At 49.8% G+C, this 27,532-nt stretch overlaps 1 protein-coding gene across 2 annotated transcripts in view; it reads right to left on the bottom strand.

Moving 5' to 3' along the window:
* Positions 1-25,939, bottom strand: part of CABLES2 (Cdk5 and Abl enzyme substrate 2) — a 145,257-nt gene extending 119,318 nt beyond the window's left edge. The window contains exon 1 of one of the 2 annotated variants that reach the window (XM_085619754.1): positions 25,476-25,939. In XM_085619754.1, the coding sequence (XP_085475880.1) occupies positions 25,476-25,870 (395 nt within the window). In that variant the 5' untranslated portion in view covers positions 25,871-25,939. The remainder of the gene's footprint in view (positions 1-25,475) is intronic. The other variant, XM_085619755.1, reaches the window with a different exon arrangement.
* Positions 25,940-27,532: the final 1,593 nt, after the last annotated feature.

Raw genomic sequence — 27,532 nt, 5'->3', positions numbered from 1 at the left:
TCCACGTGCGTGGGAGACTCATCACGGGGCTCGAGATCTCAGGCTGCCAGATGTCGGTAGAGACACTTACTCCACTCAATTTTTTTTTTTTAACAAGGCACTACAGGGAGAAGGGGATTTATCAGGCCTAAAGGGAGATGGCAAGAACCCAGGAGAACCCAAGACTTACTTTGTACCAAATTATGGGTGTCGGTACTTTGTAACATCTCTGCGGATTGAGGTTAGGAGATTTACCTAAAAGGGGGCCGGCACGTGTCTCCTCCAAAGCAAGGTCTGTCCAATGGAAGTGGAAGCAGGGTGGCAGAGAAGTAAGGCATCGTTACATGGAGAATGTCTCCCAGAGGGTCTAGCCGAGTAACCAAGCAAGGTGTCACCGCGGGAGGAGCCCAGAGAAGTAAGGTATCGTTACATGGAGAATGTCTCCCAGAGGGTCTAGCCGAGTAACCAAGCAAGGTGTCACCGCGGGAGGAGCACAAGTTGTTTCCCCGTGGGGTCACGAGCTGTCAGCACTCACCTCCTCGCTCTTGAGCACTTCCTTAAACTCGCGCTTGATCCTCTGCACGGCGATGTTGGCCATGTCTGGAGCCGGGTGCTGCTCCCCCTCTCGCCCCTCCTCCTGCTCGCTATGGCACGGTTGCCGCTGTCCGTCCCGCGCACGGTGCAGTGTGCGGGCCTGGTTCCGCCGCTCTATTATCCGCCCGACTACTATTCAGCCGCCAAAATGGCGACCGTCAGCGCATGCGTACTGCTACCTGTCACAACGACACTCATGTGCGGCGTCTCCACCCGTTCAGTCAGGGGGCGGCCCAGACTGGGAGGGAGGTGCTTACACAGGAGAGGGGGGGGGGGGGGGGGGTGCCTACGGAGTCAAACCGGTGAAGGGATTTGTGATGGCGGATGTCGCCGGTGGAGAACTCTAGGCCTTTCTTTCGAGCGGGACGGGGCTTCTGCTAGCGCATCACAATAGGGCTGGTAGCAGGTCTGTTGTTGGGCCGTGGTAGAAGCCCCGCTGCACAGTAGGCCCATCGCCCATTCCATTAGACTCGTCCTGGTCGTTAAAAAAGCAGCAACGTTAAAGAGTGCGTATATGAGGGCCAGCCCGGCCAGGTTTGCATCGTTACCGTTGCTTTGGAAAGACGTTATAATATGAAAAGTAAAAGTGTAAAAATGCTGCTTTTATTTCACTTTGGAAAATGGGTTGACTTATTCAATGTGCGAAACGCAACGTGCAACCATTACCTGCCTCCGGGCAATCGAAAAGAACACATTTAATTTGCCAAAAGTTTCAAATGGAAAGGAGGTTGGAGGTCTTATGACATTGCACTACTACTAGTGTTGAAACTTTCTACCAAGCTGTATTGCACTGATATTTCGGAGTCGTGCAGTAGTTTCCACCGTAATCATGCTTAGAAAAGCGAAAGGTGGCTTCTGCTTGCCAACGCGCAATTTCTCACGGCTGGCGCGGCACGAGTATTTTAAATGAATAAATGCAGGCTAACAATCCTGAAGTAGTCCAGCTTTTATAAGGACTGACCCGAATAAAAAAACTGAAATCATGCCATGTCACCTCTTTTGGGTAGAGGTTCCATACATGCAAACATTTTAGAACAAGCACACCACTGCCTTTCTCCGAGGCGAAGCAGAAATGCCTCGGAGAAACGCAGCGGCGTTTTCAGATTCGGGGGCGTGTTTCTTTTTCTCTCCTCTTGCCATTGGCTGGAGGAGAGAAAAACACGCCTGAGAAAGGGCGTGGCTAAAAAGTGGAAAGAACAGCACGGAACACGCCCCCGAATCTGAAAAAGACAGCCTATTTGGAGGGACGGCTCTCTCCTCCAATGGCTGGCCTCCGTTTAGGAAGCCAGCCAATGGAGGAGAGCCAAAAAGAGAGGCGGGCTAAAGAGCCACTCTCAGAAACATTAAATCTCCGGACTTCCGGTTTTGCCTTCGGCAGACCGGATGGTCCCGAGACCTATACAAATACGGTACACTAGTTGGTGGAAAACTATAGTTTCTAGTGGAATACATGGGTCTCCCCTACAAATGTGGATACATTTCTGAAGAACCATGGTTTTGCACATTGTGGAACTACTTACATTGATAAAGTGGTCCAAAATCCTAAGTAGATCTACTTTTAGTTCTAGTATTCAAATTGAGTTCAACAAGTTTTATTCACAGAGTTTGATTAATGAAATTGAAAACGAATACAAGTTGAAATCTAATCTTAAACAGTGTCATCCTTTCCCAAGACTTTGTGCCATCCCCCTATATTTTTGCAATTCGATTTACTTAGGGTTGAACAAGATTCCAATCCTACAGAAGGTCCAGAATGCCACTCCGTAAAACAGATGGTGTTTCCTACTTTGTCAACCAACTCTACTATCTACTGATCGCCAAGCACATTCAATTTAAAGTGGCTGTGTGAAGTCTAAATATTATACTGGGCCTCCTTTCTTAGCCAGCAAGTTTCAAAACATGTGCCACACTGAGCTCTCCGGTCACAATCCCATGCTTTGTTCTGCATTCCAAATAGAAGATTGGAGGAAAATCTTTTTGAGTCAGCAGCAGAATTGTGCTCCAACTCCCAACCTCACTTCAGACAAAGTATTATTTTAGGAAATTCTTTAAAAAGCTAAAAATGTGGCTATTTGTTTAGTAATTCTTTGTCAGTCACTGAATGATGTCAATTTATCCCAGACTAGATTTCGTTTAAATGGGGTTGTTTGTGCCAAGAGACTCTCAGATTGTATGGTGCACTTTATAAAATGTACGAATAATGATTCAGCATTTTAGACAAAGATTTAAATGGATTTTTATTTAGATGAAAAAACCTATAAAATGAACCAAATAACGTTTAGTGATTGTTTTGATGAATAAGCATAGGATAAAATTCACAAAATAAAAAATGAGTTCCATTAAATGTTTGCAGTGAAATTAGGCAACTTATTCAACATGCAAATACTACTGGTAAAAAGCCTTACCTGCTACATGTGCCATAAATACTCAGGATACGCTTCTCCTGGATTCATTCAACATTAGCCCATGACAACTGCTTTCGAAGCTAGTCAGAACCTCCCTCTTATTATGCACTCTTACCTCCAAGGCCCTGCAAACTCGAGGTACAAACAACCAGCCTTCCATGCTGTTTGCTATATTACAAATCTAACCACGTTGCATATTCAAGAAATAATTCAGTGCAGATTTAAATTTTAATTCTGATGTCGGAGGAGTGCATTAGTCTTCCAAAACAATCAGGCACCCACTAGTTGTTTATCTAATATAAAAGTAACAGTCACTGGTCTTACAGAGCATTCCATGTCCAACATTGCTTCTGGCCATCCACTATGAAAGAGTCCTGGTGCCTGATGCTAATCTGAGTGTTAAGTAGTATGCAAATGTATGCAGTGCAAATGTTTCACTGCTATACAATACAGCGTTGTCTACAGTTTGTCGAATAACTATAGACCTTTCCTAATCGAGAGTTTCTACTGGACCCAATGGTGGTGCACAATGCACTCTCAGGGGATCAATAGTGTTTAATGCGGCACAGTTCATTGGTTAACTGGTCCAAAGTCCATCTTGGGGACCGGGTGAAGACATTCAAGGTTGTTTATTTAAGCTTTATCTCACGAGTTGCTAAGCAGGGCAGATTGCATTTCACAAGGAGAGCAGAAGACACCACATAATAAACACACACCGGGTGAGTGCACGGTAAATGAATAACCCTTCTGTTTTAAACACAGGAGATACAAGGAGACTACGCAAGGTCTGGTCCCTTCATACAAGCTTTGCTCTACAGCCCTAATTATACATTTTTAATGCACACTTCAATAATCCACTGAACCAGTTCACTTAACAACACTAGGTGGAAAGCTATCTGCGCTCAAGCCACAGTTTCCATGCAAATACATCTACAGAGTAACTTTTAAAAAAGCAGTTTATTAAGATCACCCACTGTTCTATTCAGGCTATTAGATTCTACAGGCATACACAGCATTCTTGGAAATCTATACAATACAACCGCCCATTATCAAGTGACATCTCGTTAGGCCTAAGACTCGAACAGAAATGTGTGCCCGGAGTCTAGATTTACAGGCCACGGAGAAATTCCCATTTTACTGAACTTTACAGTGGACATGTTTTATCTCGTCTTGGTGTAGCGGTGGGAAGTAGAGGGGCTCCTCTTTCTTGAAATAGGCTGCTCTGCAGGCTTCAATAAAACATTCTTTACATTCCATCCTGTACTCTTGTACTGTCAAATAAGTGCTTTCATTACAATGCACTGACAGCGAAGCAGCAACTGTACAATTGAGAGCTTCTGAAGCTAATGGCTTTCATCATCAAGCAAGGTTAGTTGGACCACAGCCCACCAGTGGAAATATGGGACTTGCTCCGACATTTTGCGTAGAATACATATGGCTGGAACTTTCTGGGGCCTATTCCATCTTCGATGTCTTGCACCATGTTTTCCACAACCTGACTGCTCATTGCCTGTCCCATACTTAGTGCCAGACGATGCTGGCTCCCCTTGATCTGTGTCATGCACAGTTTCGTTTACATCCAGAGCCTGGGAGATCACCTTTATGTAACCCCACAGTTTGCGCCGAGATACCCCTTCGGGGACGAGTCTTGCGCTATACCAAATACTAACTGTAGTATCCTGCTGCTCAGCCAGAATGACTGCCTGATGGAATGTTAGTGTTTGGAATGTGTGCATGTGTGAATCAGTTGGATGAAGGGCTGAGCAGCAGGGAAGCTGCTACTGGTGGGGCTCCTACTTAGAATTTATACTTTATCTCTCTGTATCTAATTTACCACCTCAATAAATCAACATGGTAAACTACCTGGCTTGGAGCGTACTTTCTTCAATACTACACTAATGGATAGTGCCCCGGGATACTGCATGTGCCCTGACCATGGCAGCTCGCTCTCCCTCACCTACTTCCTTGACCACGCTTAACACCCATCAATTCTAGTGACTAGAAACAGACTGGGACAGTTTGATCAGCAGTTCTTCGCCCAGCTCTGTACAGTGCTCCAATGACCTGTCAGAAGTGTCAGTGAAGAACCATTATTTCTTTGAAGGCGATTGTGACAGAAGAGCTACAGTACACAATGTGTAATGTGGAACACAGCTTCAGAAATAAGTTTCTTTAATGGCACTCAATCAGAAAGGGACTTAAATTACAAACACCCTACCTTCAATACTTCTGGCAGTACACTCCACCATTCATTTAAACAGCTGGTATCGGAAAAAAAATTCTAGGATCTATGGGTCATAACCAAGCCAAAAACGGGATATGCGTTTTAATTTCTATCATTATATTTAATGCAGATTCTTGCAGCCAGCTTCTACTCAAGGCAACCATTTGACCCATAGTGCAGGTAAAACGATTTAAAAACATAATTAGACCACCTTCAGAACCAGGACATTGAGAATATCATCCGCAAATACAATTTCAGAAATGTAGGGAGCAATGAAGAACGAGACAGCAAGAAAGTTTACCTTTATGGCTTGCGGTAACATCTAGCTTCAGGGTGTGTGGGATGCATGACTCATCCACACATCCAGAGAACAAAAGGCAAGCCACAAGTTCCTCAAGCTCTTCTCCCAATTAGGAAAGAAGAGGGAGGCTACAACAGAAAAGAAGTTAAGAACAGAAGCATGTACACTGAAGAACGAGGCAGCTTTCTTCCAAGTTCTGGACTCATGGTCATTTGACAAGGCATCACAATAACATACACAAGAGCAGCTCTTCCTCATTCTCATTATTTAAAAAGCATCCTGGTTCATGTATCACAGAGCCTCGAAGACTAAAATGTACCTGGAAGACACTGATCAAACTGTTTATTTACTAGGTGGTCCTATTCAGGGAAAAACAAATCTTGTGAACATATGTTCAAAGGGACAGTGCCACAGTGGTGTTTCAAGAAGAGGTTGGAGAGTAAGAGCGACAATCGTCACAACGCCTTTCATTGGTAAGATTGGTGCAGTGATTGAAAGGAACCTACTACTTGAAGCCGGAGGTCTTGATGGACAGCAGGCAGCCATAACTCCACTCATATCTGGCGGGAACTGCCTCTGCTCTGGCAACTGCTGGTGCGGAGTCTGCTCTGGGAGTCAGTGGGGCCAAAGCATGCAGAGTTGGACTAGAGTGGGATCTGCCAGATTCCTGATCCAGCAGCTAGCTATTCATGAGTCAGAACCAGGTCCACACCAACCGATGTGAAATGTTGGGACTGCGCCACAGTTCAGTGTGTCTGCTTCAGGACATATACACTGGCGCACACATACATTCTGCCGGTGCGTCTGATCAGCAGCGTGCAGGGCAGGGGGCAAGGGAGACTTTCCTTTCCAGCTTGCAGGCCTCAATTCACGGGCAGGCAGAAATGATCAATTTAATGATATAATTCTATTCTCCTAAATGTATGCCGCACATGGCTACCCAGAAGGGCCTCTCAGCGATCAGGATGTAACCTTGTGGAGACTCAAACTTGTGATCTTTAGATCACAGCACTGTCCATGGTGAGCGTTTAGCTCACTAAGCCATCTTTTCTACTCAATCAGTTAACCTCACATTTGGAAACTGAAAGAGCACATGAGATATGAAAAGGCGGAGACAGGAATGGACAAGATATGGAGAAAGAGGCTAGAGATGCCACAGCACATTAATATCTCAATGGACGATGTTTTTGTGGGAGTAGGCACTAAGAGGTAAGGTAGGGAGGGATGAAGCAGCATGGGAAATGGTGGGATGCAAGAGGGAATAATGTAAGAAGGGAATAGAATCCAGGCTCTGATGGAGGGATGGATCAAGTCAGAGAGTGCACTAGCGAGGCGGGAGAATGTTCACTAATCTCCAAACTACCACCTCCCTCCCTGAATTCCACTGTCAGTTTTCTCATGCAGCCTCACCTTCAGCTGAAAAGGGACTTGTGCAGTGCAACTCATTTCCCTATGATCTCAGGTTGGGAAGAGAAGTCAAGGTGAGTAAAGGAATTTTCCACAGGGTGCAATAGGCTTTGTCCTTGCAAGTGTCTAACCACGAGTGGTCTAAACTATGATTTACAGATTCACAATTTCACCCTAGGCGATATGACTAGCTGCTCGTGTGAGACCCGTGCTCTTAGGTCAGCAAAGAACAGAGCTTGCGTGTTATAATGCTTGGGGGATTACGGATGCAGTAGCCCACCTGCTTAACTCCATGATTTCTTGGGGGTAAAAGCCTGTGGGCAAAATTTAATCGAATGATTCTTAACAAAGGCTGGTCTTCTTGGGTCAAATGCATCTTGGACTGTTAGGGAAGGCCAAGACAATAAACGAGGGAGTGAATACATAAGTGGCAAATATGTAAAGCATTTTTGCGAAATAAGTTAAATCGAGGCACCCACACATACCCACCATCACATTACACACCATCATAGAGTCACTCTGAATTATCCAACTACTGACATTCTCACTACACTCACTCTGCCCATCTAACTACACTCTATTTCAACTGACAAATTCTGAATATGTACATAAACTTATCTACGCACTCCTCAACCTGTGCACATTCATGGACATGTGCATTGGGAGGAGAGCAAGAGTCTCTTTCCAGCACCTACACTGCATTACAGCAGACAGCACTGCAGCCTTCCATTCTGTACCTGTGCTATTTGTGGTAATGTAGGCTTAAATCTCAAGGCAAACCTGCTGGTTTTGGTGGCTGCATCTGCAGGCATCCTCTCTTACGTGGCATCCCAAAGACAAGCATTGGCATAGTCAATAGGTCTCGCCTTTGGGACCTTATAAGTATTTAGCCATGCAACAGTTGCATAACTAAATACTTTTAAGGTCCCAAAAGCGAGACCTACTGGCTATGCCAAGCGCGTGAAAGTGATCGCGATCAAACATCAAAGCGGCCGCGAAAGTGAAAGTAATCGCGGTAAAGCGCGGCGCTCGCGAACGTGCACTGTAGCTCTAGGCTGGCCTGGTAGCACTTTTTGGAGCCCTCTCAATAAGTGACGCCAGACCAGCGCATGCGCTGGGTCAGACGAGACCTAAAAAATAAGATGGGTAAAAGGTGAACTATACATCTTTCTGAAAGCTGCCATGCTGGAACACCACTGGGCTCCAGGTTTAAGGAGGAAAGACAGCAAGGGATGACAAGACATGACGTCCAGGGCCACGCACAAGCACCTCCTCTATAGTGCCAATATCGGCAACAGTTATCACAACACACATAAGTACATAAATAAAACACACGACACTGAATGTAAGTGGAGAAATATTGCTGCAGGTTTATTAGCATAAGCAATATGCAAACATGGTGGGTTATCTTACGGGCGATCCCAGGGCAGGCCAGCCCCTATGCCGCCTGCCCGTCTGATAAGCCTAGAGTCACCATGGCAACGCCAATTGGTGTATACCTAATGTTGGGAGGGTCCCCCCCTCCCACCTGTGGACCACCAGTCCACTTGCTACACACGCCCCCCCGTGATGGGTGGGCGGAGCATACATGGCAGCCCCCGGTTGCTCAGACCCACAACCGCCTGTCGGTTAGCGGGGCGCCGTCGTTCTTCCAGGGGACCCGCTAAACATCCCTGGGTATCCTGGCTTAGCACCCCATGGTGCTGCTGCATGCTGTACCCCTTGGTAAGTGCAGACCCTGGATCGCCCTGTAACTCCTCCTGCAACACAAAGCGAGAATTGTTAGAAAACCTGGCCCCCCCATTGTCCCTCCGGACGCCGGGTAAGCGGATGGGCGGGCAAGGCGAACGAGCGGACAAGAGGGCGAGGAGGGGGCGGAGACAGAATATGTACCCCCCTGGCTCCTCCCCGCCGGAAGCAGCTATCTGCTGGGGTCTCCCTAGGTCCATCCCAGGGACACGACCTCCCACCCCTGTGCCTTCCTGTGGCACTAAGGCGGCCGCCCTCAAAGGGGCGGGCCGCTGCGCAACCCCCCCCCGGGCAGCCTTACATAGTGCCAATATCGGCAACAGTTATCACAACACACATAAGTACATAAATAAAACACACGACACTGAATGTAAGTGGAGAAATATTGCTGCAGGTTTATTAGCATAAGCAATATGCAAACATGGTGGGTTATCTTACGGGCGATCCCAGGGCAGGCCAGCCCCTATGCCGCCTGCCCGTCTGATAAGCCTAGAGTCACCATGGCAACGCCAATTGGTGTATACCTAATGTTGGGAGGGTCCCCCCCTCCCACCTGTGGACCACCAGTCCACTTGCTACACACGCCCCCCCGTGATGGGTGGGCGGAGCATACATGGCAGCCCCCGGTTGCTCAGACCCACAACCGCCTGTCGGTTAGCGGGGCGCCGTCGTTCTTCCAGGGGACCCGCTAAACATCCCTGGGTATCCTGGCTTAGCACCCCATGGTGCTGCTGCATGCTGTACCCCTTGGTAAGTGCAGACCCTGGATCGCCCTGTAACTCCTCCACAGCCTTGGGAGTGGCCACCGTCACTACCAGGGCCCCCCACCAAAGTCCCCTATTATTTGCAGCCCGCAGCTGCCAGTGCTTCCCCTAGATCCAGTAAAAACAACTCCATGCCTAGATCCGAGAGGTGAACCCCATCTCCTGACAGACATCCAGTTGATTTGGCGTGCAGAAGGCCATGCCTGATGAAGCCAAAGCCTCTTTGCTCAGTGAACTTGCGCATGGCGCTGTTAACTTTTCTTCTAGACACTTCGATGGCGTCCCCTGAGCGAGCACCATGCCAACTCGCGCGTGGTGTCATCTCCGACCACCACAATTCACACGGCCCCAACAACACGCTTAACTTGCAGAAAGTATCCCTCATGTCCTGGAGCAAAGCTCTCCTTCCTAGTGATGTGAGGTCATTCCCCCCCAGGTGAACCACCAAGAGGTTGGGCGGGAGCCCCCCCCCCTGGAGTCTCTGCTTTACTTTCCGTAACAGCTCGCACCAGCGCAAGCCTGGGAAACCCAACCACGTGATGTCTGTGTTGGCAAAGCCATTCTGCCACTCTCTTGCCTCCGCCCAATGTGCCAGTCTTGCAATGATTGAGTGACCAATTACCCACACCTTCATACCTAATAAAGAGAAAATTGGTTTTGAGTATCTGTTTATTGAACGGAAAATCAGCAAAACAAAAGCACATCTACAGTCAAGGTATACGTCAATCAGGAGCTAGAGAAAGGGGGGGGGGGGGGGAGGCCTGACAAGATAGTAGGTCTCCAATTAGACAGTCCAACCAGCGTGGCCCACTGTCCGCACGGCCACTCCTAGGGCCGAATGTATCGCTTGAAGCAAAGCGATTGCCAGCGCCCCACATTCATGATACCTTCTGCGGGCAGTCCTGCCAGGAACGCTGTGGTGGCCGCACCTATGCGGAAAGAATGGCTGCTGAATTTTTTGTCCCTAACCTCATGGCCGGACAGCCTTAAGCAGGCCCTGAGGATGTGGTCCACTTGGAATCTAGTGACCGGGAGGCCATCCTGATGCACCAGCAGGTAACCCGCCCCCCGCGGGCGAAGCGGCAGGTAGGTTCTGACACAAGCTACCGGGCAATACCTCTCATCCCCCAGGCTGTGTAGCACAAATGACCTCCCCCGCCCTAGCTGGTCAGTCTTGGACTGTCTCATGACTATTTTCAGGCACCCCGGCTCCAGCTCTACGTCTTTTACGTTCAAAGCCACCCCCGAGGAATCAGATTTTGAGCGAGCCACCAGTTCCCCGATCCTGAAGGCCCCAAAGAAGGCTAGGGAAAAACAGGCCGAGAACAGTGTGGCTTCGTACCCCGAGTGGGTGGCCCTACCCATACAGTCTAACATCCCTTGTAGCAGTGAGAAACTAATGGGGGACCTGGGATCAGGGGATCGTGGAACCAGTTTGGCCCACCTTCGCAAGGCTGCCTTGATCACAAAAGCCTTGGTGGGATCAGACTGTCCTCTCAGTTTGGCGTGGTGGCTGATGGCAGCGAGGTGACCAGCTATCCAGGAATGTGTTTTGCCCTCCCCTCTGGCCCACAGCAAGAATTGTTGGACTCTCAGCTCCAGGGCCACCTGATCCTCCTCCCATCCTCCTGTAACTGCACTGAAAAGAGTGACACAGCTCCCATATCGCTTTGCAGTTCTGGGGGCTAGGGACCGTTCTCCCAGCTCCCTCATCCGTGGTCCCACTTCAGCAGCCGCCACAAGTGCGGCGGGAAAGGAGTCCCCTCTTGACGTGCGCTCGGCCAGGCCTCCCGGAAGCGGTGCCACTGGAATCGAGACAAAGAGTCAGCGGCAACATTAGAAATCCCCTGAATGTGCCTAGCCCTGCACTCTACGTTCTTAAATAAGCAGGCCCTGACCAGCTCTCGCAGTAGACACAGGACCAGGGGGCAGCTGGCAGACTGGGAGTTGATGGCCTGCACCACCGCCAGGTTGTCTGACCAGAAAAGCACACGTTTGGCGGACAGGGCCCTGGGCCAGAGATGAAAGGCTACCACAATTGGGAAGAGTTCCAGGACGGTGATCTTGGACGTGACCTTTTTCTTGTGCCAGGCGTTAGGCCACCTCTCTGCACACCACTCCCTGTCCAAAATCACTCCGAACCCTTCCCGGCCAGACGCATCAGAAAAGAGGGCCAGCTCCCGACTGTTGGCCCAGGGGTCGCGCCAGATGACTGCCCCATTGAAGTTGCATAGGAAGTCTGCCCACATGATCAGGTCTTCACGCATCCCCTTGCTCAATTTAACCATGTGGTGCTTCCTACTCACCGAGGCCGTAGCTCTAGCCAACCTCCTCGCAAATGCCCTGCCCGCAGGGATGACTCTGGCAGCAAAGTTTAGCTTCCCCAAGAGACTCTGAATGTCTGCCAAGGAAACCTTCTCCTTCCCTACCACTTGACTAATCTGATCTCTCAGGTCCCGCACCTTGTCGGCTGGCAGCCTAGCCTCCCCCGCCACCGTGTCCAACTCAATACCCAAGAAAGAGAGAACCTGGGCCGGACCCTCCGTTTTCTTAGGGGCTAAGGGAACGCCAAGGTGCTGCATCAGGGCCTGAAAATCATCGAGGGCTGCCCTGCATTCCTGAGTGCCATCCCTCCCGATGAATAAGAAGTCATCTAAGTAATGGGAAACCCCGGAAACGCTGTAGGTATGCTGAAAGGCCCATTGAAGGAAAGAGCTGAAGGCCTCGAAGAAGGCACAGGAAACCGCGCACCCCATGGGCATGCACTTGTCAAAGTAGTACATGCCGTCCACCTTGAAACCCAGCAAGTGTTGGCTGCTGGGGTGCACTGGTAGTAACCGAAAGGCCGACTCAATGTCGGCCTTTGCCAACCATGCTCCTTTGCCAGCCCTCCTTACCAGGTCAAGTGCAACATCCAATGTACAATAAGACACCGAGCAAGCCCCCTCCTGGAGGCCGTGGTTTACTGAGCTCCCTTCTGGGTAAGACAAGTGATGTATCAGTCTGAAAGACCCTGGTTCTTTTTTAGGGACCAAGCCAAGGGGTGAGACTACAAAGTTATCTAACGGGGGCTCCCTGAAAGGACCCGCCACCCGTCCCAGCCTCAGTTCCTTCTGAACTTTTTCCTTTAACACCTGAGGGAGAACCCTGGCAGATCTGAGGTTCTCCGCATCGCGACTGGACAGGGGACCTACATAAGGGATGGTGAAGCCCAGCGAGAAGCCTTCTAGCAGGAGAGCGCTGTCAGAGGAGAGGGGGTACAGTCTGAGTAATTCGAGCAAGCGGTCAAGAATGACAGGGGAAGGACCCTTGATGGCCAGGGGCGCCGGAGCGCTGGCTGCTTGAGCGGTGGGAGTGAGGGGGAGAGGAGAGGCCGCAGCTGAGGGAGGGTGCGAGGGTGGCTCACGAGGATGGTTTGAAGGAGTCAGCAGGCTTCTTGTCCTGTTTGGCTTGGCACGAGGAGGCGGGGTGGCGCCCCCCGCACTTGCTGCATGAGTGCTGGAAACGGCACCTGACCCCCCAAGAGCAAGCGCCAGCATTGAACAGGTTGCAAGTCCCGGGCGAGACCCGCTTGCCCCCCCCTCCCCTGCCACCTCCTCTGCGGCCCCCCCGAAAGGACTGCCTCGCGTGCTTGACATTGGGCTGTGCGCTCCCTGGCTGGCCGCCCCCCCCTCCTGACCCTTTGGGAAGCGGGGCAGAGCTCTGGTCTCCCCGAGACCCCATGTGGTCCATCCACAGCTGTACCTCTTTCTGGTCCCATTCCATCTCTGGGCAAATGGCCATCTTCTTTCTGAACTCCATGTCATAATTGAGCCACCCTTCCCCGCCCCACTTCTGCGCTTCTGTGTGGATTAACCGCTGGTACAGGACTAATGCCTGCCCCTGTTCTGGAAATTTTTCAAGTATAACCGATTGAAGAATGGAGAAGGCGGATAGCCAGTTATCTATGGTTTTATCTGGCCACTGCTGGAACCTGACCTTCTTATCGTCTTCCTTCCCCCCAAGCCTACGCGCGTCTTGCCCACGCTGGCCCAGCAGCAGCAGAGAAAAGATGTCTAAAAACTCGCGCCTCCAGATGAATTCCTTTACTGCTAGAGGGACCTCCCAGATCAGTGAGCTATGGCCAGACAGGAGCGGGGCATGGGTAACCTCCTTCTTTGCTGCGACCTGCATAGCTGGCCCTGATACTGCTGCGCTAGCTATCTGTGAGGACGCGCTGCCCCCTACTGTGTTTGCGGGGGCGATGGACACGTGGACGGCAGCCGGCTGCCCAGTAAGCGGCTCACCTCCTGCTGGTTGACGCTGCTCACCCCCTGCCGGGAGGGGGCCTGGTGTGGGGGTGCCGGCGGGTGCCGCCATCTCCTGCCTGATGGAGAGTTCAGCCCCTGCCACCGCCGCCGGTTCTGCACTCCTGGGCAAGGAAATAGGTGGTGTGCACGGCACCGTGGGCAGCTCGGGGGCCGGACGACATGTCCCTTGTGGTGCCCACACAGTGGCTGCAGCGGAAGGGTTCCCTCCCGCACAGTCCGCAGTCGGCCGTCCCCCGGCTGAGGCTGCACGCGAAAAACCAGCCCTGACCTCTTCCATGAAATTCTTAAGGGTGTCAGTAAGATTGGCCAGGTCCTCCTTGGATGCAAAGTTAGCAGAGGGGGGGCTTAAACTTGGGGGGGGTGCCGGGCCGGCCGAGGGCGGTTGCCCGGAAGGGGCCTTGGCGGCGGGCACCGAGCGGATCCTGTGTGCAGTTCCTTCAGCCGGGAAGTCTCTAACCGTGGCCCTGCGAATTCGTTTGGGGCGGGGAGGTCCTGCCTCCTCATTCGACTCTTGTCCCGTCGTGGGACCCCCTGAAATGACCCCAGAATCATCTGGGCAGCTGGCCTTGAGAAGGTCTGCGGCCCAGGCCAGTCCTTTGGATTTGGCAAGCTCAATAATAGCTGCAATCTGTGCTTCTTGCGAATTGCCCTGCTGGGTTTCATCGACTTGGGACGGCGTCGAGAAGAGCGCTGGGGTGCCCTCACTGTCCATCTTGGACTGGGTCCTAACCTGAAAGAGAAATGAACGTAAGCTGCGGCCAATACCACTTGAGACCGGCCCCTGCCCGCCCTGAAACCAATCCTCGCCGTCACACCCGCTACTACTTACTCTCACGGAAGTGAACGCACCTCCTTCGGCCCCGAACCTATGCTGTCGAGATATCCTGCATACAAAGAACAACAACTGTTAAAGAAAACGCGCAACAGGGCGACCTTGTTCTTGTCCGTGCAAACCTAGAGCCTCCTCTCCCCTTCCCTCCCCACCCTTTGACACACTTACACCCTTTTCCGGCAGCAAGCGTGTTCGTCTGATACACCTACCCCTTGGCACGATCTAGGAGGGAGAGAGGAGAGGGATTAAATTTTTTTTTTTTTTTTGCGCACATGGAGATAAAGTAATCGCGCAGAATCATGATTTTTCGGCCTTATTCAAAAGCCCGAGTTAGTCTCCCCGTTCCCCCGGTCACCTCCGCTCCCTCCCTGATGTTGGGCCACCGTACACGGCAGCCAGATGATGGTGTGGCGTGGGGGTGGGAACCCACACGGCGCAAAGGGGCGAAGCGACATGGCGCCTGCCAATTCGCGACCGAGGGCGCTGCGGGGGGGGGGGCACATTGCGGAGCGTAATCATTACCCACGGCGCGCGCCAGACTCGAAGGGCCGCGGTGAGCCAGCCCCGAAAGAGGCTACCCAGGCAGGTAAGTGACTGTGAGGAGGGGGGGGGGTGGAGGGGGAGAGCGAGAAAACCATAGAGGTGCCAAATGCATACAGGCAACCGGCACTGATTAACCATCTGAATTTTAACTTGGAACATGTAAACATGCTACTTCACGTACCGGCTGCTGTTGGCAACGCACCTGAAACACAGTAACTCTAACCGCAAACCAGTGCATTGTGCTTGCTGTACTCACTGACTATTGCTAGATGAGCTGTCCTACACGAGCGCCCCAAGCCGGCGCTCTTGGCGCCCCGAGCAATGCCCACTGTGGCCTGATCGAGTCCCCCTCGCGACGCACCTCCCCCCCCCCCCCCCCCCGCGGGCCCCCATACATGGCGGCCAGGGGGGGCAAAACGCGATTCGAGCGCATGGCGGGATCAGCTGCTTGCCGACTCGCACATGCAGTAAACGTGCAGGCCTCCCCAAACCCGCTAAATACACGCCCGAGGCCCCCAACGGACCCAGGGCAGTCCACGCCCCCCGGGGGGGCGAAAGAGGGAATTCGCACCGCAGACGCTTGCCGAAGCACGCCGGGGGGGGGGCAGTTTCTGCCCCGGAAATCCGGGCCAGGACACGTTGCCCCGAGTGAAACTGTGAGCACACCCGGAGGCAAATGAGATGCTCCCCCCAGCCCCGCGCCTTAGCATTTGTCGGAGCAGGGGAGGGAGTGCGACGGAGAGAGTGGGCCGCCGACCGAGGTCTGAATCCAGCCAGCGACAACCTCCCATTACCGAGTCTGTAAACCAGCTCTAGTCCAGAACTCGTAAAGAATACCAAGGCAAAGGATAGAGGGGCACTAGGCGCGGGGCACAGAACTCGCTGCGCCTGCACATTTCAGCCTCTACACGTCACGTGGACTGGCGCGAACACCTAAGCCCAGAGACCCGCATCGTGCATGCGGCCAATACAGCCTGCGCTGTAAAATCAGATGCGCCGTACGGGAGAGGCTACCTGCGACGTACCGACTGCGATGAAAGGAGCCTGGCCCCACGGTAACTTTCGATAGAGCACAGGCGCATTCCCCTCAGCGTGCACAAGACCCCTTCCCCCGCCACAGACTCTCAAAAGTACGGCGACTGTCTCCAGCACCACTTCCGTAACACTCCTCTGAAGCGTCCACACAGGGCGCTGATAAAATTCCTGCGCCTCCGCCGGGACTCGAACCCGGACCCTTTGAATGCCTCCAAACCTCTAGAAGTCCAGTGCTCTATCCATTTCACCACGGAGCCGCCCCTATCGCCCCCGATCGTGACATAACCAAAGATTGCTGCTCCAGTACACCCCTCTCACCACGCAGCTCAGCCAATGTACCTCAGCCCTGACGGCAGCATTTCACTGATTGCATCAATGGGGATCCACACACACGGATCTACCAATGCAACTAATCTGGAACCTCGTTCCCCGTCCCGACATTCGGATTGTTTCCGACTCTTTTGGCACCTCGATGCCCATGGGGCCTGTCTACTCCGCAAATAACTTATTCCTCACCAGGCAACTCCTTCCCTGCTCAAGCCGACCGCACCGCCCTCTCGTTCCAGTGAATAATTCATCCCCTACTGACTAACAGCTCAGGTATTTCACAACCCCAGACAGAACATTATGTCCTACTCCTACCTCGCTGGCAGGGAGCGCTATGTCAAGCGGGACCTCGAGCCAGGCCTGTCTTTTTAGCCAATAAGCTTACATATTGGGGGCACGGGGCGCAGGGCCGGGGCACTAGCCCCCTCGCACGCTACTCGACCTCGCGACACGCGCCCCACAGCATTCTGCCCTCAACGTACACATGATCCGCCCCCTCACAAACTCTCTCCCGAGCACGGCCCCCCCCCGCCCGTGGCACGCCGACCACAGGGCCCTGTCTCCTGGTACTGCCCAGGGACAAGGCCGGGGCGAGAGGGAAGTAACCGGCAGACTCACCGAGCAAAGACGGGCGACACGACGGAGCACGACGGACTGCAGGCACGACGGACTGCAGGCAAGGCGAACGAGCGGACAAGAGGGCGAGGAGGGGGCGGAGACAGAATATGTACCCCCCTGGCTCCTCCCCGCCGGAAGCAGCTATCTGCTGGGGTCTCCCTAGGTCCATCCCAGGGACACGACCTCCCACCCCTGTGCCTTCCTGTGGCACTAAGGCGGCCGCCCTCAAAGGGGCGGGCCGCTGCGCAACCCCCCCCCGGGCAGCCTTACAGTACCACCCCACTGTAGCACCGGTGAGTCTATCCCAGACACTCACCTCCACTGGCACTGCCAGGGGTGCAGCTAGACACTGGTGGAGAGGCCTCATATCCCGTATTCATCGTGTAGACGCCGTGACATGCGCCCAGCATCACCCCGGCTACACTAGGTGTCACGTCTGATCGTGTCCAGGAACCCCACTTAAGTACCCAATCCTTTACCCTTAATGAAGACTCCCATGCATAGGGCTGGGTGGAATGTTCTGCTCTATAATAACAAGATTAAAGAGGGAGCTTGTTGTGCCCCTGCGAGGCTCTTCGGACCGTACCCAGGAAGGGAGCTCGACTGCAGGTTGTCTACGAGTACTGAAGAGCGCCTTGAAACTTTACCCAGTCTCACCTCCCTCATGATTCCCACAAACTCACCTCCGCAGGCGCCACCATTCACCCCGACTCTGCTCAAGCAGCACTAATGACCGCATCCATCCTTCAATGCAAAGATGGCACTTTTTACCTCCCAGCTTCCGGGGACCAGTAGATTTGGCAGTGCTGGTGGACATCTTCAGGTTCACTGCTTTCTAAGCACACCAAGGGCGACACTTCTCCCCGTGCACGCTTCATCTCTGTCGGCAAGCGTGGCATCGCCATGAAGCAGGGGAAGGGAGCAGCCTTCAGGCACCACAAGGAGAGCCCTTCGGAGGGCGAGCCGGGCGCTCTGGCAACAAAATGCTCGCGGAACATCCCTGCAAGCTCACAAAGCATCACATACAAGGCAGATCTGTTGAATTATAACAGAAACTCTGTCTTGACCAAACTCCTGCGTTTCAACATGGCGACTGCCAACGAATGGCAATGCAAATGCTTGCCTCCCGGAAGGCTTCAGTGCCCCAACAAAGCCAAGCCAGCAGGATGGCATTTGGGGAAAAGCCCTGCGCAGGGTTAAAGAACCACGTCCAGCAAGAGGGGTCGCAGCAGTGCAAACCAGCCTGTGAGGAGGCCCCGACGAGACTAGGTAGGCAGCTTCTGCGTTGACAGATCTGCGCCGGCTGTGGAACTACCATGCCACGTCACCGAGGCCAACACCTAAAGCCAAAGGCACAGACGGGGTAACTGCCCGTGAAATGACACGGTCGTGCACTGATCACACGAGTGCTCACAAGGCAGGCCTCAAGCCGTCTATAGCCTGATGCGTAAAAGAGAATGGATTCCGGTTAACAATTAACATGTTCTTGATGTTTGTAAATCACAAAGTGTTAATTTAGTATTTTCTGAATGTTAATACCAATTGACGGACAATACACACAATAACAATGAGCGAATTGCAGAATACTTTACCAGTTACTTACTCAGAATTTTATAAGGGCGAGTCTCTTCCAGCTAATGAGTCCATTACACACGATTAATACTTAAGGAGCACGTGACAAGTGGTTTGCTTTATGGCATACTTTGGAGTATTTGGCAGCCACAGAGAGTGCACGAGACGGCATTGGGGTCAAATGCGATGTACACATCTGCTATTAACACTCAGAATTAAGTAGAGGTAATTAAAATAATGCACTTCTGCGGGAAGACATTACACTTGGAAGCTAAGAAGCTCTGGAGTGTACCATACGCCTTTTCTGTCTCTTACTTTATATAATCAGACCGGCTCACAGCAAGGCCCGCTCATGGAGAAGATGGTTCCGTGTTAAGTAACACTTCACTAGTAATGGTGAGTGCACACTAGGGACCTTGGACATTTCACTACTTTCACCAGGGGTTTAAGGGGAATTTTGAAAAAATGTGCGTGAGGGCAGGCGTAGCTTTTGTAGGTAAAGGCGCAGCTTTACCACCATAAACTAAAATTCTGCAATTCCCATAGTGTGCCACCCAACTGGTATTTTGGTGTCTTTATGAGCTTTCTGTTATTGTATCGAGATATGCTAACACAGCCACCGACATGCACCCAAAGCCAGCCTGCACTGTTGGCTTTGTCAGTGGACATCTGTATGCGATCTGGAGAGAAGCCAAGCATTGGATGGCCATGTAATCTGAACACCTTTTTCAGACTCGCACTGTCTCGAGCCTTAACACCAGAGCTTTCTCATGGCTGTTAGAAACACCTCGAAGCAACTCCGTTGAAGCATGCACTCAAGAGTAATAATCGGAATGAAAAAAATATATACAAACACACCACCCTGGGAATACTCTAATGAAGTGCAAGCTTCAGTAAAACGAGAAATATAAACGGTAAATAAATCACGGACATGGATTACTTGAACTTTTACCACATTAAGGGCCCCATTACGATATCAGGTGGAAGGTCATCCAACAGCTCATCGGTGGTGTTCCACCTGACACCTGAGGCATTGGTCCGACCGATCCTTGAGTGGGGTAGGGGAGGAATCCTCTCCGCCTCTGACCAGGCTCAAAAAACCCACTGGGTGGATTGTAATCCTCAAAATGGAGGCGGTGCGTGCTCAGGTACCGCCGTGATGATTACGATGCACTTTTACTGCAGCCTTTCTATGGCGGTCCGACCGCCATAGAAAGCCTGTCGGAAAGGGACTTTGAGGGCCCCTAAAAGGGACCCCGTCCCCCACAGCCTCCGCTTTGAGACCTGGGGGGCATCCAAACATCGAGGCATCATGTGGCAAGCACCTCAAGATGCCTGCCACATGTTGCATGGATGTTTAAAAAGTGTATATTTCCTATTACGGCTTGTGCTGCAGCCAGATTCCTCCTGCAGCAGGAGTGCGCATATGTGTTTTCATGCTGTGAAGTCGGTCTCTGATTTTAAAAAAAATCAAACGAGAAACACGATTGCTTTGGTTTCTAATGTAGATGGCATAGGCTGGTTCATCAATATACGGTATAGGTAATAAATACTGCTTCACATGTCCATGCTTTCTGACCTGAATCGGAATAATTTATTGTACAATTATATAAAATCATTATAATCATAACATTTCTATGACAAAGTATACTGAATTGTATTTAAAATTAGAGGAAAGAATAAAAAGTTAGTGCCCATGGCTCATATTATGGCTTTCTTTGCGTATAAGACTTCAGAGCATGCAAGAACAATGTTCGAGGCAGATGTGATTTAGAAACCTAGTGGCATCGATCAATGAAAGCTTGGGTTAAAATGACAGTAGTGCAGTTCTTTAAAAAAAAAAAAAAAAAAATAGCCAGGATCAACACAATATCGTGATCGTCAGACATGTATGATTACTCACTGTTTGGGCCCTGTTGGCACAGTATTTGTGATTCTTCCTTCCTCCACTTCAGAGATAACTTCCAATTTTTAAATATGCCAACTTCAGGTATTTCACAAAGCGACAGATCATTCTTATGTCTTTAGACTTGAAACCCACCACTATTGCTGCCCTACTGATCAGAGATATTCATACATTGGGATATTGGTCGAGTAACCTTAAAATCCAAGCATAAAAAAATGTAATTTTGAACTAACTGGCGTCGCCAACCATCACTAATAACCCTTTTGGAAGCAAATAATTCAAATCAAATAGGGACCAGGGGGGTTAAAAAAAAAGGATGTTAAAAAACAACCATGTATTTCCTAAAAGCAATGGGAGGCCTTCCCTAGATTATGGTGAATTTAAGCCTAGGATGATATTTTTACCAGCAGGTACCCCTGGATGCTACACAAAAGTACTCCTAAACTGATGGAATGGAGGGCAGTAGTACGCAGTACAGAGACTGCGAGATGGTAGTTTGCAGCTCTTCCTTTCTGCACTTCTTTCTTGCAAGCAGTGCTCAACTTTAGAAGGCGTTTGCCAGGGCTGACCCTGGAACTCATTTTATAGTGCATGGCCTGAACGGAAGTGATTGCTTTCATGATTACACAAACAGCAGTGGTCAGACAGTGGTAAAATAGCACTAAAGAATCACTGCTGACGAGAAGCGTTTCCCCAATAGTCCACGTTGCCGTTTCAGCAATGGCACTACTATCACAAAAAGGGGCGGTGGCACACTGGGCCTCTGTTGGGTATGCAGAACAACTGGCTTGCCTACCGTTGGCTGACTTCAACCAGACAAAGCCACTCCACAATTGTACTTCTAGCGCAACACCAGCTGAACTCTTCAGTACTGTGGGACCCAATGTTTGATCTGGAATAGGAGTGGCCCGATTTAGAAACCGATCCAAAATAAATAGGAACCATCAGCTTGACCAATGGAAGGCATTATATATGCTGGGCTATAATCGGCACGTGCAGGGTAGCGAGCGGCAGTGGTGGGCATGACAGGCTGCGCACACAAGATATGGAACACCTCAAGATCGATTCCACTCTGCCTATGAGAAAAAAAAATGACAAAATGTAGATATTTATACATAGTGCTGTGTAAACCTAGTTTGCAGTCGCACTGTGCATAGCAAATATTAGGAGCTTGCAAGATGCCCAGGGCATGTTACCTCGTCTTTGATAGGTAGGTGGGATGCCCAGAGGAGCCTCATTGTGCCTAATGACAGAAAATAAAGTGCACTGGCTGGTCAGCTGTCAGCATCTTTGGAGTAACCAGACGTTTCAGATTCTTAAGTGCTATTTTTCGGTTTCTTCCTTTCATATTTATTTGTTCCCCTAGACAATCAGCTGCATGATGATCAGAACACTTCACACCAATAAGCAGAAAGCACAGAGGCAGTTTCCTGAAATATTCTGGTATGTGGCACCCTTGTACTCATCGGCACTGATTAGTTAGATGCAAATTGAAGTCCAGGGATCGATTCAAGGCAAATACAATAGGACTGGGCATCTCCAGCAGCATGAAGAAACGGTAAGCAGGAACCTCTTGATAAGCTGTTAATGGTCTGGAGTAGGAGACTGTGTAAAATGCAGATAGTTATGGTGGAACCTAATGTACACATTAATAAATTCTGTGCTCAACAAACCATTTCAGTTTATTTGCATCGAGGACAGGGTAGTGCATGAACCGAGTTGGCTGGGCATGACAATAATGGGATGAGTGGGATTTGCTTCTTTTTGGTGCGAGGGGGATGCAGATGGTCGCCGGGCTTTGCCAGTCATCTGTGGTTTCACTAGGTTTTGGATTATCAACTTGTAAAACCAGATCCTCCACTTGCGGACCAGTAACCCCAGGTCTGGAAACACCTGCAACTTGTATTAGCCCAAAGCAGTGTCATTCAGGGCTACCACCCCGGGCATCTCGACACGAAGGCCGATGTATTGTTCAGGATTAAAGGAGGCGCCAAGTCTCTGTGCAATAAGCTGCACAAGGGTTGCCACTATATGTTACCAGAAAAGGCGTATGTAAAACAGGAGAAAACTGCAGAACTTAGAAAGAGGAACGGTGGATTTGAAGACTCCATCTGAGCAGTAGCCAACGATCTGGACGGTCATATAAATGCAAAAAGGTGAAAGAGCTGAAGACACATCTACTTAAAGATTACTAGATTGCGACACAGCAAACCACCCTTCTCTGCGACAAGCACAGCCCAGATTCACTCTCAGATTCGGTCTTTGCATTCAACACTGTACAGCTTCTCCGCTGCCGTAAACATACGACACACATAAATGAAAGGAAAGAGCAGTAAGAAAAACAAGACAAAGGCATTCCAAAGTAAAATTAAAATGAATGGAGGCTGCAGTCAAACTATGAATTAGAGACACGTGAATACAGTGCTGAGTCAAAAGATATCTCGTGACCAAACATTATGCAATTCAACAGGGCAATGAATGTTTTTAACAGCACACTTCTTCGAGTCAGTTGCTTGTGTGAGGCCTTGTCAGTATGTTTTACAACGTGTAAACAAGATGACCACCTATTCAAAGCACATTCCAACCTGACTGACTGGAGAGCAAAGACTCAGGTTTCACCAGCTGGGCAGAAGCCAGCAAATCTACGCCTCAAAGCCCTGGGTTGCAGAAACAAATTACAATAGGGCGAAACACCCACCTCTCCTCATGTTCTGTGTAGGAACAAAAGACATTCAAGACATATGCGGCGATTATAATTTTGGGGACAAAAGAAATATTAGTTCTTTTTTTTTTTTTTTTTTTTTTTAATAAACCAAGCTACTTTTACCTGTTTTACACTTAATCTTGTCGTTTAATGACATTCGATGTGCTCATCAAAAGGGCATCAACCCGCCCTCGTATGATCCACCCCACCTACATCGGCCCAAAAGTTCAAGGCTCTGGATGCTCCAGACAGGATCTTACATGTACAATGTCTTCACAGATGCTACGCCAGGGCCTTTATGGTGTGCTTGCATTGGTACCCGGCTTTTCAATGCACATTGTCGACTTGCAGTTCAGTTCAATGAAGACAGAAAAGATTTGCAATTCTCGTAACAACAAGGATACCCAACACCAGCTAGAAATAAATCGTGGCCCAAAATACAGAGCCAACATACACACAAAGTAACCAACACTTCTAACTAATCTTCACCCACGCACCGACAACCCTACCAATCCTGCCCACCACAGAAAACTTTCAAAAACTCCCCCCCCGATGACCCTCCCACTACTCTTGCCCACATGGTATTTCGCTCATCCATACCCTACACCTCAACACTGAGCTTCCATCATTTACAAATATTCAGGAAACTTTCTTCTACCACACCACTGCTTCAAAACGCCTGTCATTGGCTGTGGTGCTTTAATAAACTTCCAACATCCTGTTGTCACATGGGACACACCAGAGCTCCAACTAGCCAGGGTAGCTGAGGAATGTATGAATCATTAACCCTCATGAAAGCTATTACTCCCAGGCTTCGGTATTTTCCAATTGCTCCAAGAGACTTTTTAATAGTGCTTCAATAAACAAAATGCATTATACAGATTAGAGCACATCAAGACAGCCAAAGAAATTCCCAATCCCCAAAGGAGATCAACCTAGAGACACCTGTCCACCACATCCAAGAAACTCTCCCTAGTCTGCTTGGACAGCAACATGCTTGTCCAGCACTAAAAATACATTTCATTATTACTATTTCTGTAAAGAGATGCCTCTTTACTACATTATACACATCTGCAGCATCTTCCAACACCACATGACATTCAGAGCACTATCCACAAACCCCAAATACCCGTTGCACCACACCATAAACTCAAAGGGTGATCAGCCATCCAAAGTATCAACTGCCTCCCAGTATCACACAGGAGCCTAAGGGCCAGTTGACAATGTTCAAAGGATCCCGCACCACACTTAAGGGTATCTCTTACTCCCACAGGCCACGGTCGGTGGAGGGGGAAATTGAGGGGTACGCCATGTCTGTACTTTTTTTTAAATTTTAGAAAAAAAAGTTCCCCTCCATTTTTGCCTAAAAGACAACTGTACAGGGTCGGTTAATTATGAGAGCTGAAATGCTTTAGCTGAAGTGTACGAATGCAAAAAGACCAACTGATGGACAGAATGCAGAACAATGTCTTACATTCACCCCAGTACAGAGATCTGGGCCTAAATCCATCGTATTTTGCTCCCCATGCCATTCCAGTTTAAATCCAGCCATATGCAAATCAGTCTTGACCCTGTGCCCAATGGGAACAGTCCAGCCCGAACAGAGAGGACCTGGCAGGGCAGTTCGGACTGGACCACGAAATTCTGTGAATATAACAGTGCTACGCATGGAGTGCAGTAAAGAAGAGAATGTGGTTACTTGTGAAAAGGCAGAACCAGAATTAGGACAGTATTACACATTCGAGAGAACCTCCCCACCACTCAAAGCACAAAATAATCATTGAAAGAATGTTTGGCTGTGAGCCACATTGACACTTGCCACCAAGAGAGACACCATGAAAGTGAGTGGCTTCATTCTTTTGCTAATAAAGGAAAGAAGAACTTAAAGTCCGAAACTTTACATGCACCGTTTGCTCAAAATACGTTACAATGGATATGAGGAACATAATTCTCGATAGTTGGCAAAGCTAAAAAAAAAAAAAACAAAGACGACTAAAATAGAGAAAATATAGTAAAATCAAATGCAATCAGGAAAGGTGGATGACAATGAGGAAAAGTGGATGACAATGAGGAAATGCTTTGAAGCCGAAGCCATGGCACTGCATCTAATGCCCGCAGGTATGAGCTCGGCTACAATGGATTGACCTCGGTCACAACACATTTTATGTACTGCCATGTTCCGCCCCTTAACCTTTGACCCCTCACCTCTGTCTCTGAAGGTCCAAGTTCAGCCCCCCGGGATGTAGAAGTCCCGCAGTCTGCGGTGTCCCAGACCTGCAGGCGGAGCATGGGGGTAATGGGGGTGCGGGGCAGGGTCCCTCGGGGAATCCATTGAGTCCCCACTGTGGAGTCTCTGACGGGCTGTGGAACACTTCATGATCCTGGGAGGGAAGGTGGAGCGCTGGTGGTCCTCGGGGCGGGCTGGGCGGAGGTGGAGCGCAGCGGGGTCCCTGTGGCCGCCCATCCAGGGAGATGTTGGTGAGGAAGAAAAGGGCAGCCTGACGCCGACGGCTGTCCCCCCGCCTCCGGGAACGTGTCTGTTGGGGCGGGGGAGGTTCCCCAGTTCGGTGACACTGCGCCCCGCAGGCAGCGGCGGCCATTCTCCGACTGAGCCGGCTGCCGCCGAGAGGCGGGCACAAGGACCGGCCAATTCCTAGGGCCGCCTTCAACACCAACCTATTGGTTGCACCGTGCTAAGCAGTCAAAATGTAACTTTCCATTGGCTAAGATAGCTGTCGGTTCTTCTTCTAAACAGCCAATCACATTGCTTCTCAAGCGGCGGCCATTGCAAATACAGTCTGACAGATTGTTCGAATGTTTGTCTGACGGCTCTGTCTGAGGCGGACGCAACAGTATTTATGCGCCTTTTGATTGGCTGCTACAGCTGTCAAGTCCTTGTAGACGTAACTTGAACAGGTTAGAGCGCCAATGAAACCCCTTGTGGCGGCGGTCGGCCATTTTTTTTGATTGTCGGGTGATTGGCTGCAGCGAAAACAGCTGTTGCAGAGGAATAATCTAGTTGGTCGAAGCGGAAAGCTAATGGGGATTTCGATTTCTGTCAACTTTCATTTTTGTGACTGCTACTGCTGGAGCGGGTAGTACAAAATGTATACCCCCCCATTCTGCATGTTTATATTAATCCGAATAATCAATTAATTGTAATATTATTAATCTGTTTGAAGTGATAACTCACCAACTATATTAACAAGAGAATTACACGTGGGAATTGCACTTTGCATGGCTATATTAATTGTGAATTAACTAGTGTACGCATATTAATAGTCGAAAATTAGAATATTATATGTTATATGTTGCTTTAAGTGATGTATTTGTGATTTGTGCTGTATTCAGTGAGTATAAACCGCTCTGAGTGTTGCTTCTGCTAGATAAATACACACACATATGGGTATTAGCAAGGGGATAACATTTTATTAGCCATTTCTATGTTTTAATTACGTTTTGTGTTTATTTTGCTTAAGTTGACCATTTCGGCCTAAACAAGATGGCTGAACGAGACGTTAAACGTGACTGCCCTGACAACACGAGGTTCTGGGTGAAGTGCGCATGCGTCACCGCTAGCAACATTGGCCTGGACCTGACCCCGGGAGAACATGTACCCTCCAAGGTCGTTCCGGGAACTCATCCAAAAGAAAGGACAATGCTTGATTTAAAAGCCGAAACAAGCAAGTTTGATGACTTCATCATTCGACACCCTGAGAACTGTACCCCGCAAGTCAAAATTGACCAATAAGAACTCTCTAAAACCCCGATCTTGATACTTTTTGACATTATTTCCATTATAAAAGTAGGTAGGGAATTGAACTGTCAATCGGCTTGCTCTTCTTGACGAACTCGATTTCCCGACGTTATGCTGACGGAGAGGACGGTGACACTGCTGGACAGCTGTTATCCTGAATCTATGAGAGACTGAATTGCGGCCTAAACTTTGCTGAATAAATTCTCTTTGACTGACTGACTTAGAGGACGACTTTAGCCAGAATAGGTAAATATGATGCTCTGAAATGCTAATGATGATTTCTAACATTTTGTTGTGATGTACTAATTACCAAATGCACTCTCCCTACAGTAGTTCTCTGCCTTGCTGCTCCTCCTATGATGAGGTCATATAGAATGTTCAGTGGGTTTGGATTGAAGGGAGAATCAGTTGGTGTGGAAGGGCTGAGCAGCGAGGAGGCTGCTCCTGGTGGGGTACTCTTATGGATCAGAACATCTTCCTGTAACCTAGAGCCTGTGATGTAACT

Source organism: Triturus cristatus, chromosome 7 (assembly GCF_964204655.1).
Source record: "Triturus cristatus chromosome 7, aTriCri1.1, whole genome shotgun sequence".
Classification (NCBI taxonomy): Eukaryota; Metazoa; Chordata; class Amphibia; order Caudata; family Salamandridae; genus Triturus; species Triturus cristatus.
This window is presented reverse-complemented; position numbering and strand designations above follow the sequence as displayed.